Consider the following 13,142-nt stretch of genomic DNA (forward strand, 5'->3'; position numbering starts at 1 on the left):
CTACAGTCTTTTCAGACATTTTCTAAGAGTCTTATTGCCTCACGTAGAGGATGGGATGACGGAACAGTCTACATTTCATTTCAAAGCCCTGAGGGGGAAAAAAGCGGTTCAAAGGGGATAAGGGCATAATGAGTGACAGTAGTCGCTGCCAGTACGAACAATCCAGGTGTCACTCAAGCAACAACACTCTTTACACGGACTTATTCAGCCCTGACAAATGAACAAGGACTGTTTGAAAGTCACTGAGCTGAATAAAGCAGTTAAATCCTAAGCCTCTTTTTTTTTTTTTTTTTTATCTTTCCCATTTTCTTTAGTTCGCTTGCTGAGGTCCCAAACCTCTGCACCTCGGTTAGGTGCCCCCACCCTGTTGTCGGACTCATACTTGAATGGTTCAAAATTGCCTCTTGGATTGCTTTTCAGAAAATCCCCCAAGAGGACACTGGAGCAAATTCATTTAATTTGCATGTCTATCTCAACAAAAGACAAGACCAAATTGTTGGAATACTTCAGCCGACATAAGGAAATGAGCGTGTGTGTGTTATTTTCTTCTGTATACCACAAACACCTCACAGATATAAAAACTGACCAGATGTTGGAAAGTTTTATGAATGCAATATGTAGTCCTAATAGAGCTGAAACGTCCACAATTTGAAAAAGACTTTTGGACTTTGCTTTGGTAAATCATCCGATCACAAATATGTCAGCAGCAGGTTTAACACTACAGGGTGATTTCAAAGTATTTCCAGGTACATTTCTATTTTTATTCCCACCATAAAGTTCTAAAAATCCAAACGTTTTACTGGTGTGATTCCTGAGGGATTATGGTTATGGTAGTCCTACTGCAGCCAGCAGCTAATGAGACAGCGCCATATGTGCTTTAAGTATTCTGTGTCTCATTTTGAGGGAGTAAAAAGACTTACAGCCACAATAGTTGTTATTTACAGGCCTACAGTTATTTTCTTTAACATATCTCACTGTATCAGCACTGCAGACTACAGGACAAACCAGGGAGCTAATTTAAAACAATCACAGACTAATAACATTAATAACATCAAAGGAGACAGCATACAATAAAGTATTTGCTTAATCATCACATCCTAAGTGATTGATAAGATGGCCACTGGCACAAAACACATTTTCACATATCTAAAAATAACTACCCTTCTTACATTGTAATCACACCCTACTGCCTGATCTTGATTCAGAGCGACAGTGCAACAGAGGATAAAGTTTAAATCAGATCAATCATATGTAGATGTGACATTTAACACCAACAGTAGATTCCCAGCTGCTGGAGGATGAAAGTCATGTTTGAACATTTGACAGGCAAACTCCACGGAGCATCCTGTGGGAAGAGCTGGATCGCAGCATCGTGATGCAACATACTTGATAAAAAGAGGCCCAGTGAGATTGTTTCACATTCATATAATTAATTGGTTCAAAATAAAATATGATGATAAAATTGATTTCATTACATTTTATTAAAACTACATTTTTCTCATCATCTGAAAAAATAACACCTGCTAAACGAATGTATGTTAAACCTGGCAAATGTATTAAAAACTTAAACATTCACCCAAGATTTTTATTGCATAAAGAGTAATTAAGTGGTTATTATCATTTTAATACTTCTGAATTAGTTTGCATAATTTTATCAAACAACAGGCATCAAACAGCACCTGTCGTTTGTGATTACATCACATCAGGAGGGACCTACAACAAATGATTAGGAAGAATAACTGGGACATTTAACAGGTGTTATACAGCATAGAAATTATAGATGACTGAGCAAATAAAAAAAGGAAAACAGCAGTGTGTTTTAATATGTTGGAGATAGAGCTGTCAGCTTTACACAGACATTATCAAGGTATGATACCCAAGTAGTACGTACCTTACATGTAACTACAGTTCTTACTCCAGGCAGATGAATCTTACGGATTTGTGTCATAATTTGGATATGTCAAACTTCACTGACCATGAACCAAAAATGTATAAATTGGGTAAATTCTGTTATGTAATAGATATCTAATTCATTATTCAAGACGACATTTCTATGTAAGAACTAATTGATGTTTATCCTATGTAACAAAACTGGGTCTAATGAGTGAAAACCGTTATTCGTCATCATCATCATCATCATCATCATCATCATCATCATCAGTAGTAGTAGTAAATAGAGACGGTAGAGTTTATCATTGCATAGGTGTGTGAATCACATTATTATAATATTTCTGTTTATTATTAATATGAATTGTTTTTTCAAATGTTTAGACATGAATTCCACATTTGAAGCACGTTGAATTCTGTATGAAATATCTTTTATTTGCATTTTAATTTATGCATATGTGCATATGCAAGTAATTGGAAAAGTTGGGCTTCAGTGGGTTCAAATGAAGAGAAATCTGGTCAGAGAAAGAAAGATGCCACATTACGTGGCAACAGAACGTTTTTTGACTAAATGTAAACAAGACGTATACATACACATATTGGACATTTTCAAATGTTCCTGTCTGACAGAACACTACAAGAAGCTCATAGAAGAATTTTTTAGATGGACATTTAAGACTTTATAAGAGTTGACAGTTTTCTAATAAATCATCATCAACCACATGTCTTGATCCATGCACCTCTTTAGTGTCCACTGAAACAGACGAAGAAAAAATATGTTCTGAATACTTGAATACAACTAAAGTTCTGCATTCAGCATCCTAAGGTGTTTTGAATTTAACTTCACTTTCTCCCTACAAAGCCTAACCCTACCAATGGGAATACATTCTGTTTGAATGCATAGGTCCTCTTTCGTCTTGATATGAATATGTCAAAATGTATAAACCCCCAGAATTACAATTAAACCAGGCTTCCCTTCTAAATCTTCCAGCATATGACACTGCCTCCCTTTCTTTGTCCAGCATATCAACCCCACAACCTTTTCTGACCTTTCTGAATTTACATCACCGTTAGCTAAAAGTCTGCATGTTTAACAGGCCCCGCGGACTAGCATCTGTGCACTGCTTTGCGTTACTCTGGCCCATGTAGACGACACTAATATGAATTGAGAGAGGCAGCACCTTATGTCCCAAAAATGATGCTTCATTCTCCATCGTGCTGAGGAAAACTTTATGATCACTTTACCATGTGTGTCAGTTGCTTAAAAAAGGACATTTCTAAGGAACAAAGGAAAACTTGCTTTATATTCAGCCCAGAACCTCTGCGCTGGCAAGAAACTTCAGTGCCCTCAAGCGAACAAATGTTCCATCGTCTGCCTTTCACAAACCTTTAGATCTCTGTGAATGTCAGCAATATCATCCTCCAACCCCAGTCCCCAATCCAGTCTGAAGGCCTGGCCACCGTGCTCGAATCAAATCTCAAGATGCCAAGGCGTCTGTGAGCCCACCACTGAAGAAAAACACTGGGGCAGATCGATGGTCTGACTAGGCAAATATCAGGGCCGACCATGGGGCAGCGACTCAAAGTGTCTGACAGACAGAAATCATTCTGCCATGACAAGCCAGGCATGCTAAATGCTGATGAGCTTGTTTGAAAAGGTCTCACCACGAGGGATATTCCAAGTGTCAGCCATCAACAGCATCCTTTATTCACTCAAAGAAACCCATTTAGAACAGTTTGTGCTGTTAGGAACTGAGCCATATTTTAATTTAAATATTGCTGTTGGATTTTAAACACGAATAAACTATTTATAATAAAGTCAAATATTGTTGTGTTTCATAATTTGTTCATAATGTTTACAGGGCATTTGCCTTACAAATAGATTTAGAATGTGGTTAAAATCATTTAAGGTCTGTCTCTTTAACTGATGCTTCAATAATTTTAGTTTAATTGACTCTTCAACTGCTTTCAGCACAAACGTGTAATTTCGGCAGGTTCAAAGACACAAACCTGAACTCCTTTCAGTCCTATAACATTAACCAACACTTAAACTAATTTTCATGCTTACATTTCAATTTCCACTGACCTGACATTTCCAGCTAACAATTAACTGACACTTCAGCTGACACTTCAACTCCTTCATGTTTAGCAGTTACTATACAGAGACGTTTCCAAGGCTCCAAAGACTCAACATGTTAAGACACTTGTAGTGGTTCAAATGTTTTAACAAATCTTCAGCTGAGGACCCCCGTTTATTTTCTTCAGAAAATTTGGCCTTTTCTAGTTTTGCATTTGTATTTTCATTTCAGATATAGTGTTGGTTAGTTTTCCATGTATGCTGGTTGGAAAAGATATGAGGAAGCATGAAATGTGGATATTTTCTTGTGGTTCAGGTAACACATGTGGCTGTATTAAATGCTCTATTAAATGCTCTATCAATTTTAAAATGGACAGTCAGTTCAGTCGGTTTGATGGCTGGAAAATGCCTGGATTTGTTTGACAATATGTTGTCTTTATAGGATAATGCTGCTTCTCAGAGAAGGCCAGGTAATCTGTGTAAAGGTGCATTCTAGATGAATGCTGTGGTGCAAGAGAATCACTCCCCAGGAGGTAACATGGTATTGGATATCGCAAGACGAAAGAGCTGAATTTTACTGTGAATGTTACAAACGAAATTGTTTGTTCCACAGTGTGGTTCGAGACCACAGGGGGCATAACGTCATCCCTGTTGAACTGATAGTAAAGATCGCACAGCTGTATTTAAATAACTACATGGTTCTCTTTTAATAACAAAATAGCACAGTGCAATACCACGTAAATGTACTGTGGAGTCAGAAAAGAAAGAAACAGCTGCAAACTCCACCAGCACCGACCAAGAATCCAACCTTGTGTGTTGTCTAATGGCAGAAATCCCAGATTCAGAACTCCCTAAATCCTTTTTTCCCTTGGTCCAAGTCCTAACTATCCCCTATTGAAAATAAGTTCACATTTTAGAGGTATCCTACCAACAAACAGACAACTTCTATATAATCTTATATATACTGAGTTCTAAGCCTGCCTTCTTGCAGAACAGCTCGATATGGACATGAGAGTTTATGCCTAGGATTTTTTTCAGTTGTTGCATATCAATAATAGCTGGAGGGGCATTAATGGATGAGCACAGAAAGCCACCCACATGAGACATTATAGGCAGAACCAATATTGGTTACTGCAATTATACACATTTAGTCCATATGCTCAGTTTATGGAGTTTATTCTGTAGATCTAGCTAAAACTAAGGCACTCTAACACAACAGCCTGCAGCAAATTCTTCCTTAATGATGGTTATAAAGTTCTGTTTTGAAGGAACTGTTTTAGAGAGGTGCTGATTAAACGTTTGTGGTGCTGTTGAAATGTATCACATTGCACTGAGAGGTGTTTCTAATATTTAGTCCACGCCATGTAGATCAACAGGGCTGTAGTCTATGTGATTCAACAAGTATCTATTTGTGTTACAGAGTTTTTTTTAGATGTTATAAAATGCAATAGTGCTTCCCATTATGTGGAGCTATACAACTACCACTAAGTGGAGACTGATGTCCAGTCTGGTGGCTGTGTAAGCTGACCTCTCAGACAGGCTAAGTGACACTGGAGCGGAGCCAGATTTAAACAGCGTCCAAGCAGATGGTAGAGTCAGCCAGAGAGGACACACAAACATGTTCCTCCAGCAGAAGCAGAGTGATTGAGACAACCTGTGGTGTTGCCACCTGTTTTAGCACGCTGCATAATTAAACCGTATCCACAAAACTCTCTGCTCATCACAATGACTCACTCAATGAGATCATTCATCACAAAGTGCTAAAAGGAGCTCAAATTGTTCTCTTTCTTGCTTCTCCTTTGTCTTCCAAGTTCGCTCCACGTCTCCATCTCCTTTACGACCATAAATCTTTTCCTGCTGCACCACCTAACACACACCTCCCGGCCCTCCAGGGGAAGCCGCAAAGAAGGCTTAAGGAAGTGTAAAGAAAAGAGTTGACGTGCTCAGCTTTTCACAAAATGCATTTTAACTTTGTGCTGCCTGAGAACACACAGTGTGACTCATGATGTGCATGTGACGATGATGGAGTTGGATATTGATCATTTACTTGCTACCGCTTCACGCAGGCCTACCTTAGAGTTAGCAATGATTCATTCTATCACACACACACATTTCACATCGCACATTTCCTTTCTTGTTTTCCTACCACTAAAATAAGCATACAAGTGGTGGCTTATAATGGTTATTTGTTGCACCTAGTCCCATTTTGAATATCAAATATCATTCAGAAATCATTTTTCAAAATATTTTACAGATGGCCGTGATTTGAGTCAAAATAGAAACACTGAAAGCCCACTATCTATATCTATAAACTGTGTTCTATTAGTGTTTTAATGGCGCTTTGTGTGCTGACTCAAGCCAATACACAGTGAGAACACTGTGGCCCACGGGACCAGTCTGTGATCGGCTTGAGGCTGATGCTGCTGCTGCTGCTGCTGCTGCTGCTGATGATGATGCTGGGTGTGTGAAGATACAGTATTCTTCACTGTGATGCAGTGATTAATTCTGTTTTCCTTTACCTGAACATTTAGATTACAAAGGAATTAAGACACTTTTCACATACACACCTGTGTGTTCATGTAGAAGTACACTTTATTTCCTATTTTATGGCTATCATTAGTCTCATTGTATCATATTTTCCTGAATGGAGCATTTGCTTTTTCTTGTAATTTGACAAAGACACAAAAAAGTGACATAGACAATTCAAGTGATTGTGATTGGTAGAAAGGAGTCCAAAAGGCACAACAATACCTTGATGTAGTGGTCTAGCCGTGGGTAAACTCTTCTTACTCCCAGGAGGATAGAGAAAAACGTCCTGTGGGGGAACGAGGTAGTGACCACGTGTGTGACTTCGGGAAAGGAAAAGACATTAAAGCCCGCTGTCTCGAAGCTCTTTAGAAGCTCCTCGTCTGCTTTGTTTTCTCCCTCGCTCAGAATACTGCCAACAGCATAGCGGCACTGTGGTTCTGGCACCTAGAAACAAGGATCAAATGAACAAATAAATAAAGATTGATAAGAGAGAACATACAAACAAGATAGACGGAAAGATAGTTTAGATAAATCAGACAGAAAAGACAGACTGATTGATATATTAGATAAGAAAAAATCATATATAGAAAAGATGCTCACACTCTGTAGTCTTACCAGCATTTGACCTTTCATTTTTTTTCCTCATTATAGTGATTCCAAATGCCATAATTATACAGAGCCTATAATATGAGAACAGCAGCACCAACAGACAGACTGATGCTCTCAAGCAGAAAATGCTATCTGGCTATTTCATTACAATCACTAATGTTTGGTAGCGCAATAACTGATTGCACAAAAACACTACATTGTACATCATCTGTCCTCATGCCAGTCAATCTCCCTGAAAAAAGGGGGCAAAACTCTGAAATGCCACTTACTATTAACATTTCCAAAGTACTGTCTCTGAGGACTGGTGAGTCATAAACACTGGGCTGTAATGTAAGGCAAAAAAAATAATGTACAAAAACAATGGGATGTTAGCTATATATATATATATATATATATATATATATATATATATATATATATATATTCTCTGATGTCAGCCAGGTGCCAAATTTAAGGAAAAAATATGCTCATCAATTTGAGCTCTAATTGGAGCATTTGGCAGCGCAGCAATTATTGCACCTTCCTCCATTCTGAGCACCGTGGTGCCCATTAAAAAAAAGAAGAAAAGGGAGACATACTTTACAAATGAATACTCCCGGGACATCCAAGACTTTCTCCCCACTGTGCTGAGCTGAGCACCACTGAAGGCTCATGTAATAAATAAGCTGGAAAGGTCCAATTTGTTCATAAACCTATCAATGCTACGCTTCAAGCACAGCCAGTGTGTCTGAGAATGCCTATTTTCTCCTCTATTCCTCAACATGCAAGGCCAGCCATGGGTAGAGGAGTAGGGGTTCTCCGGGCACTGCAGACTATGCTCAATTTTCACACAACCGCACGTTCAATGTTTCAAACACACACAGAGAAATATTATATATATAGAAATTCTGCAAGAAGTGAGAAATCTGCAAACATTTCTGTGCTAAGATGTGTTTGGTATCAGCAGATGAACAGCAGATGATTCTATTTTGAGTATTTTTATGAATATAGTGCTCTAATAAACTTAAATCTCGGCTAGTAGATTGATGAATCGATTTATCAATTAGCCATTCGACAGAAAATCGATTGATTAATTGTTTGAGCTATTTTTAAGCAACAAATACCAAACATTCTCTGATTGCAGCTTCTCCAATGTGAGGATTTGCAGTTTTTCTCTGTTTTCTATCTTTTTAAACTGAATATCGTTTGGGTTTTAGACAAAAAACAAGACATTTGATGACGTCAACAAAGACAATTGGAAAATGTGATGGGCATTTTTCACTACTTACATTTGAGAAAATGGTCTGCAGATTAATCAACAATCAGCCCTACTTCTCATGTTAGTCATCTTTGCAATAACAGAAACAAAAATCTGCAGGCTACATTTTGTGATTCTTTTGTGTGAGTTTCCAGCTCCATTCCCAGGCAGAGAATCTTCACTTTGAGTCAAGTTGTGGGGAAATAAACACTGCATCCAGTCTGACTTGAGACCAGTTTATATTACGTGCACTGTTTTCTCTTGCCATTTAGATTTTATTTTTAATGCATGAAGAGAAGCAGCTGTGTAAAAACACTTCAAGTGCAAATTATAGCTTTTGAATGCTTACTTTTGTCAGTCTGGCATTGTTGTCAAGCATGAAGCCACGAGCATACACACACAACTCGTGGTTGCACACATGACGCACATGATATTTTAGTGATGGCAGGTAAACCATGCCTTGTGTGTCCACTGAGGCTGGTACCATAATGCTTTGGACGCTCACTGGAGATTATGAGGGGCAGATTCAATAAAGAGATGATCTCCTTTAAATGTCCACAATCCCTAAATAAACATCTACTCACCAAATCAATAATAGTGACTGTCACTGCAGAATTAGGTGGAGCTGGCCAAACTAAAAAATAACTTGTCAAACACTTAAACATGAAACATCCTGTTAATGGCTTGACTGTGCCACAAGTGCATTTGGGAAACTTTAAACATGAGGATATTTTTGACACTTTGGATGTTTTTGGGGCTCACAGTGGGAAGTCTGAGCCGAGAGGATTTATTAATCATCACAGGGCTCCATGTAGGGAGTCCAGAACATAGAACCACCCCCAAAAGCACAAGCCTCTGTCCACAATCTTTGTTTTGCCTCTCTGCACTCATCAAGACACAAGTGTGCTGTCTTTTGATGCTTCGCAGAAAGCAGAAAGTTCCGAAATTCAACTGAAGGAAGCACGTCTCCGTGTCTCTATTGCACATCGACTGCATTGACTTTGGTAAGGCAACGGGGTTAAGAAAGGCAGACCGCTTTCACAAGCATACAAAGTATTCTCCACTCAGATTCAGCGAGGTTTACATTTTAAATGTTTTACTATGACTTTCTGAAAGGGCAAGCATTAGAGAGATGTTCTGCTATTTCATCATTCACCACAAAGACTAACATTCGGACTGATACACATTTCCTGACCGGCCCCTTCTGCAGCTGCCATGCCCACAGCTTTCATCATATTGTGACACGAACAACGGCTCCCTGAATATGAGCAGACACAAGTGTCGTCTCACCACCATTCCACTTGTCATTGAGATTTTTATTTAGACAATCTATGTCTCGAGGACCGCAAAACCCTGACCCTGATCGCTTACTTGGAATATGAAGTTTGACAGAAAACTCCCCCACCTCCCCCGTTACCTCCCTCTGACGTTTGTCAAAGTTGGATGCAGAGCAGGAGAGGAGGAGAGCTGCAGGGCAGAGGTGAAGTGGGCACACTGGGTCAGAGCCCCCCTGGCTTTGAAACTGTGAAGAGGCTGGTGCAGGAGAAGGGTTTAGTGAGTGGGGGCCCAGAAATTGTGTTAGCCGTTTGAAGGAACAGACAGAGCTGCTCCAGCCCTGTATCCATGGCAACCATCTTAGGACCAACTTAAGCCCTTGTTGAGGTCTTTTGTTTCTCTAGAGGAAGTGATTAAATGAGGTAAAAGTGAGAAAACCAAGAACAGAGGATGAGACCAGCCATGCTGACACTTATCCTCTGTCAGCTGCACTTTTGAAAACCTTTCTCACTGCAAATATCAATGGACAGTGTCTGACTATTTAGACACCAAATACCAGTGCTCCCATCTGAGAGCGCTCTCTGGGGCTCCTGACGCTGGGACTGAATGGCATCCTGAGGCTCGGACGCTAATGAGCTGAGATCATTACGCCAATTATTTTAACTTAGATCAGGACTTGGCTGTGAGTGCGCAGAGGAACTAGGACCCACTGCTAGCCTAATTGCCGGATTGGGGAAAATAGGATGAGCATAACAAATGGGTTTTGAAGCGGAGCTGGGAAGAGTCCATCACTGAACTCTGGTTACATTCCATCAGGTTGTTGTGCATCAGGCTATGGCAAGTTTAAGCAGTGCCACTTAAGTCAATACTGTTGAAAGCTGGTTCTGGATGGTGGATGGTAGATATCCGCATATTTCAGAGACAGAGAATTATTGTAAATATTAGGGTTGAGTGATGGTGACAGAGGGAATATCACAGTATAGTTGACTCAATACCTCAATAAGATAGCTTAACAATGTTTGGTTCTGTTGGCGTTTAGATATACAATATTTCTTCTAAAATGAGGGCATGTAACATAAGAATCAGTAATAATGGCTAAGCAAGGCACTGGTCGTTCATTTCACTCAGCTAGAGCTGCTAACTTTGTTCTACATGTACACATATATACTGTACACTCAGTTTATGAAGTACACCTTTCTAAAACTAATGTCAATGTCAAGCAACAGACCTGCAATAAATCCTCCCTCCATGAAGGTTATAATGTTCAGTTTTTGTTGAAACTGCTTCAGAGAGGTGTCGATAAAACTTTATGGTCATTTTGAAGGCTGCAGTTTGTGGTGTTGTTGAACTGAACTATTAAAAAACTATATAGTTATAGTAATATCGTTTTTTATATTTATATATTAGCTCATGCTATAGCAGATGCACGTTTCTAAAGATCAAATCTGTGCTGCCCCTGTTTTCCACCTTGTTACCTGAACCTCCAGACCCACAACAACACATCAAACTGTACTGCTTAACCATTTCAAGGTGCTACTCCATGTTTCATTCCTTCTCCCTCTGTTTGGGCAGAGCCTACTGAAAAAACAACTCACGCTGGACTCGCTTTAAAATGTGGGAACCACCACCGCTTGATTGTGGAAACCCCAGAGAGTGTGCAGGATTAGGTATCAGGGAAACAGATCCAGCAGATATTATTTCCTGCTGCTTATAGACACTGAGATTTTGGGATGGATGAGTTCACACAGGGAACTGTTGGGAATGTGGGAAAACATCTCACAGAAAGATCACTTACTAACTGTGTTTTCAGCAGCATTGTTGGCATTGGCAGTAAAGGAGACTACAGTCACATTCACATAAGTGTTATAAGCTTCCCCATTTTGACCCTTGATCTTGATTGAACTGGTCATTTATGTTATGAAATAAATCACAAAAAATAAAATCCACATTTCATCTTTATTATTTTCACTACAACAGTTTTATTTTATTTTAGTTTAATTAGTTTGTATTTCAAAGTGCCCCATTTCATTTAATTCTGGCAATTGTTCCCACTTTTTTGACACTTGCCCTGTACTGTCACAGCTCAGCTCCTGTAGGCTAGAGCAACAACATAGCTAATGTAATTCAGATTTGCACAACTAGCTGCTGCTGTGGAAACCCCAAGCTAACAAGACAAGCTAGTCATCTGACTGTCAGAGGGGTGAATCCAACATAACCAGCCAGGAAAGTTGTTTGATTCACTGATTGATGGAATATGTTTGACGAATAAAAATACACTAAAACTCTCTCATTTGCATTGTGGCCCTACAACATGCAGCACATCACAAAACAATAACGCAAGTCAAACACACATACAGATCACATCAGCAGCTGAGGAAGCTGACTGAGACTCTCTCTAGATAAGGCTCCTTGCGGATTTGGCATACAGGATGTTGTTGCAAAAACTTGAAACAACTTAGCCTGGCAGTTACACTCAACAGATCTCATTCAAACTCTCAGCTAAATCAGAGTCTATAAGAAAATGTATTTCAATAATGTACTGTGGAAATAAGATCAGTATCATGAATGTCATTGTATTTTTGACAATTTCTTGATTTATTGTGATCAATACTGTGAGTGGATGACCATAATATATTGCTTTGATTCAAAATATGTTGTATTTATTGAAATATAATTCTTCTTTCTTGATGTATTGTTAAATATTGGACATTTTGGAGTCCTATAGGCTGGGAGCTGCATCTCAGGACCTTCAATGAACAACCCCAAAATGCACTTGGATAATATTTTATGACATCTGAATCCACAAGGCACACCACACCCAGGCCAGATGTGTTATGATATTGCTCAAGGGAAAACAAATAGAAGAAGAAAAATCAATCAGTGCCAAATGTGCTAAATGTTGACAAAACTGGACAGAAGACAGAATATCAAGACTACATGAATGACACCATCGCCATCTAGCGGTGGACTACATAACCTAGTTTACAGTGTAAAAGACGCCTGATTTTTAAGATAAAATATTAAGTGAAGTAGTGAAAAACACGGGTAAAAAAATCTGCTATTCTAGTAAGAGTGTCGTGTAATGAATGGTGGGTGGTTGTGTCTTGGTTTACCTTTTTAGGGTCATCATAAAATACGCCGATACATGAAAGCTTTGGTCCAATACTGATAGTCTCCTTAAAAAGTTGTCCGCAGTTTCTGTACGGTCCTTTTTTAAATTTGTAGGCGAATGTAATCTTCTTTACGGGAGGAGAGCCAGTGAGTATGGTAATGTCTGAGAGGAGTCCCGAGTACAAAATGTAACCAGCTACTGTTATAAGACTTAACAACAGGCTAATGGCCACACACAGACTGAGCCAGTCCGACATGATAGCTTACTAACAGAAGGAGCAGGTACCGTTATTTAGTCAGCTTCTTCTGAACACTGAACACGGCTGTATTTCCTGTAACAGTCTAACATTTTTCAAGAAAATGTTTTGTTGTTTTCAGTTGGCAAATTGTCCTTGACTGAACTTTAACAACCAGATA

At 39.1% G+C, this 13,142-nt stretch overlaps 1 protein-coding gene across 1 annotated transcript in view; it reads right to left on the reverse strand.

The window, feature by feature from the left end:
* LOC139282418 (testis-expressed protein 264) overlaps window positions 1-12,982 on the reverse strand; it is a 30,016-nt gene extending 17,034 nt beyond the window's left edge. The window contains exons 1-2 of the mRNA XM_070902120.1: window positions 12,728-12,982; window positions 6,716-6,937 (exon numbers count right to left, since the gene is read on the reverse strand). Coding sequence (XP_070758221.1) covers window positions 6,716-6,937; window positions 12,728-12,982 — 477 coding nt within the window. The remainder of the gene's footprint in view (window positions 1-6,715; window positions 6,938-12,727) is intronic.
* Between the last annotated feature and the right edge of the window lie 160 nt (window positions 12,983-13,142).

This window comes from Enoplosus armatus, chromosome 3 (assembly GCF_043641665.1).
Source record: "Enoplosus armatus isolate fEnoArm2 chromosome 3, fEnoArm2.hap1, whole genome shotgun sequence".
Lineage (NCBI taxonomy): Eukaryota > Metazoa > Chordata > Actinopteri > Centrarchiformes > Enoplosidae > Enoplosus > Enoplosus armatus.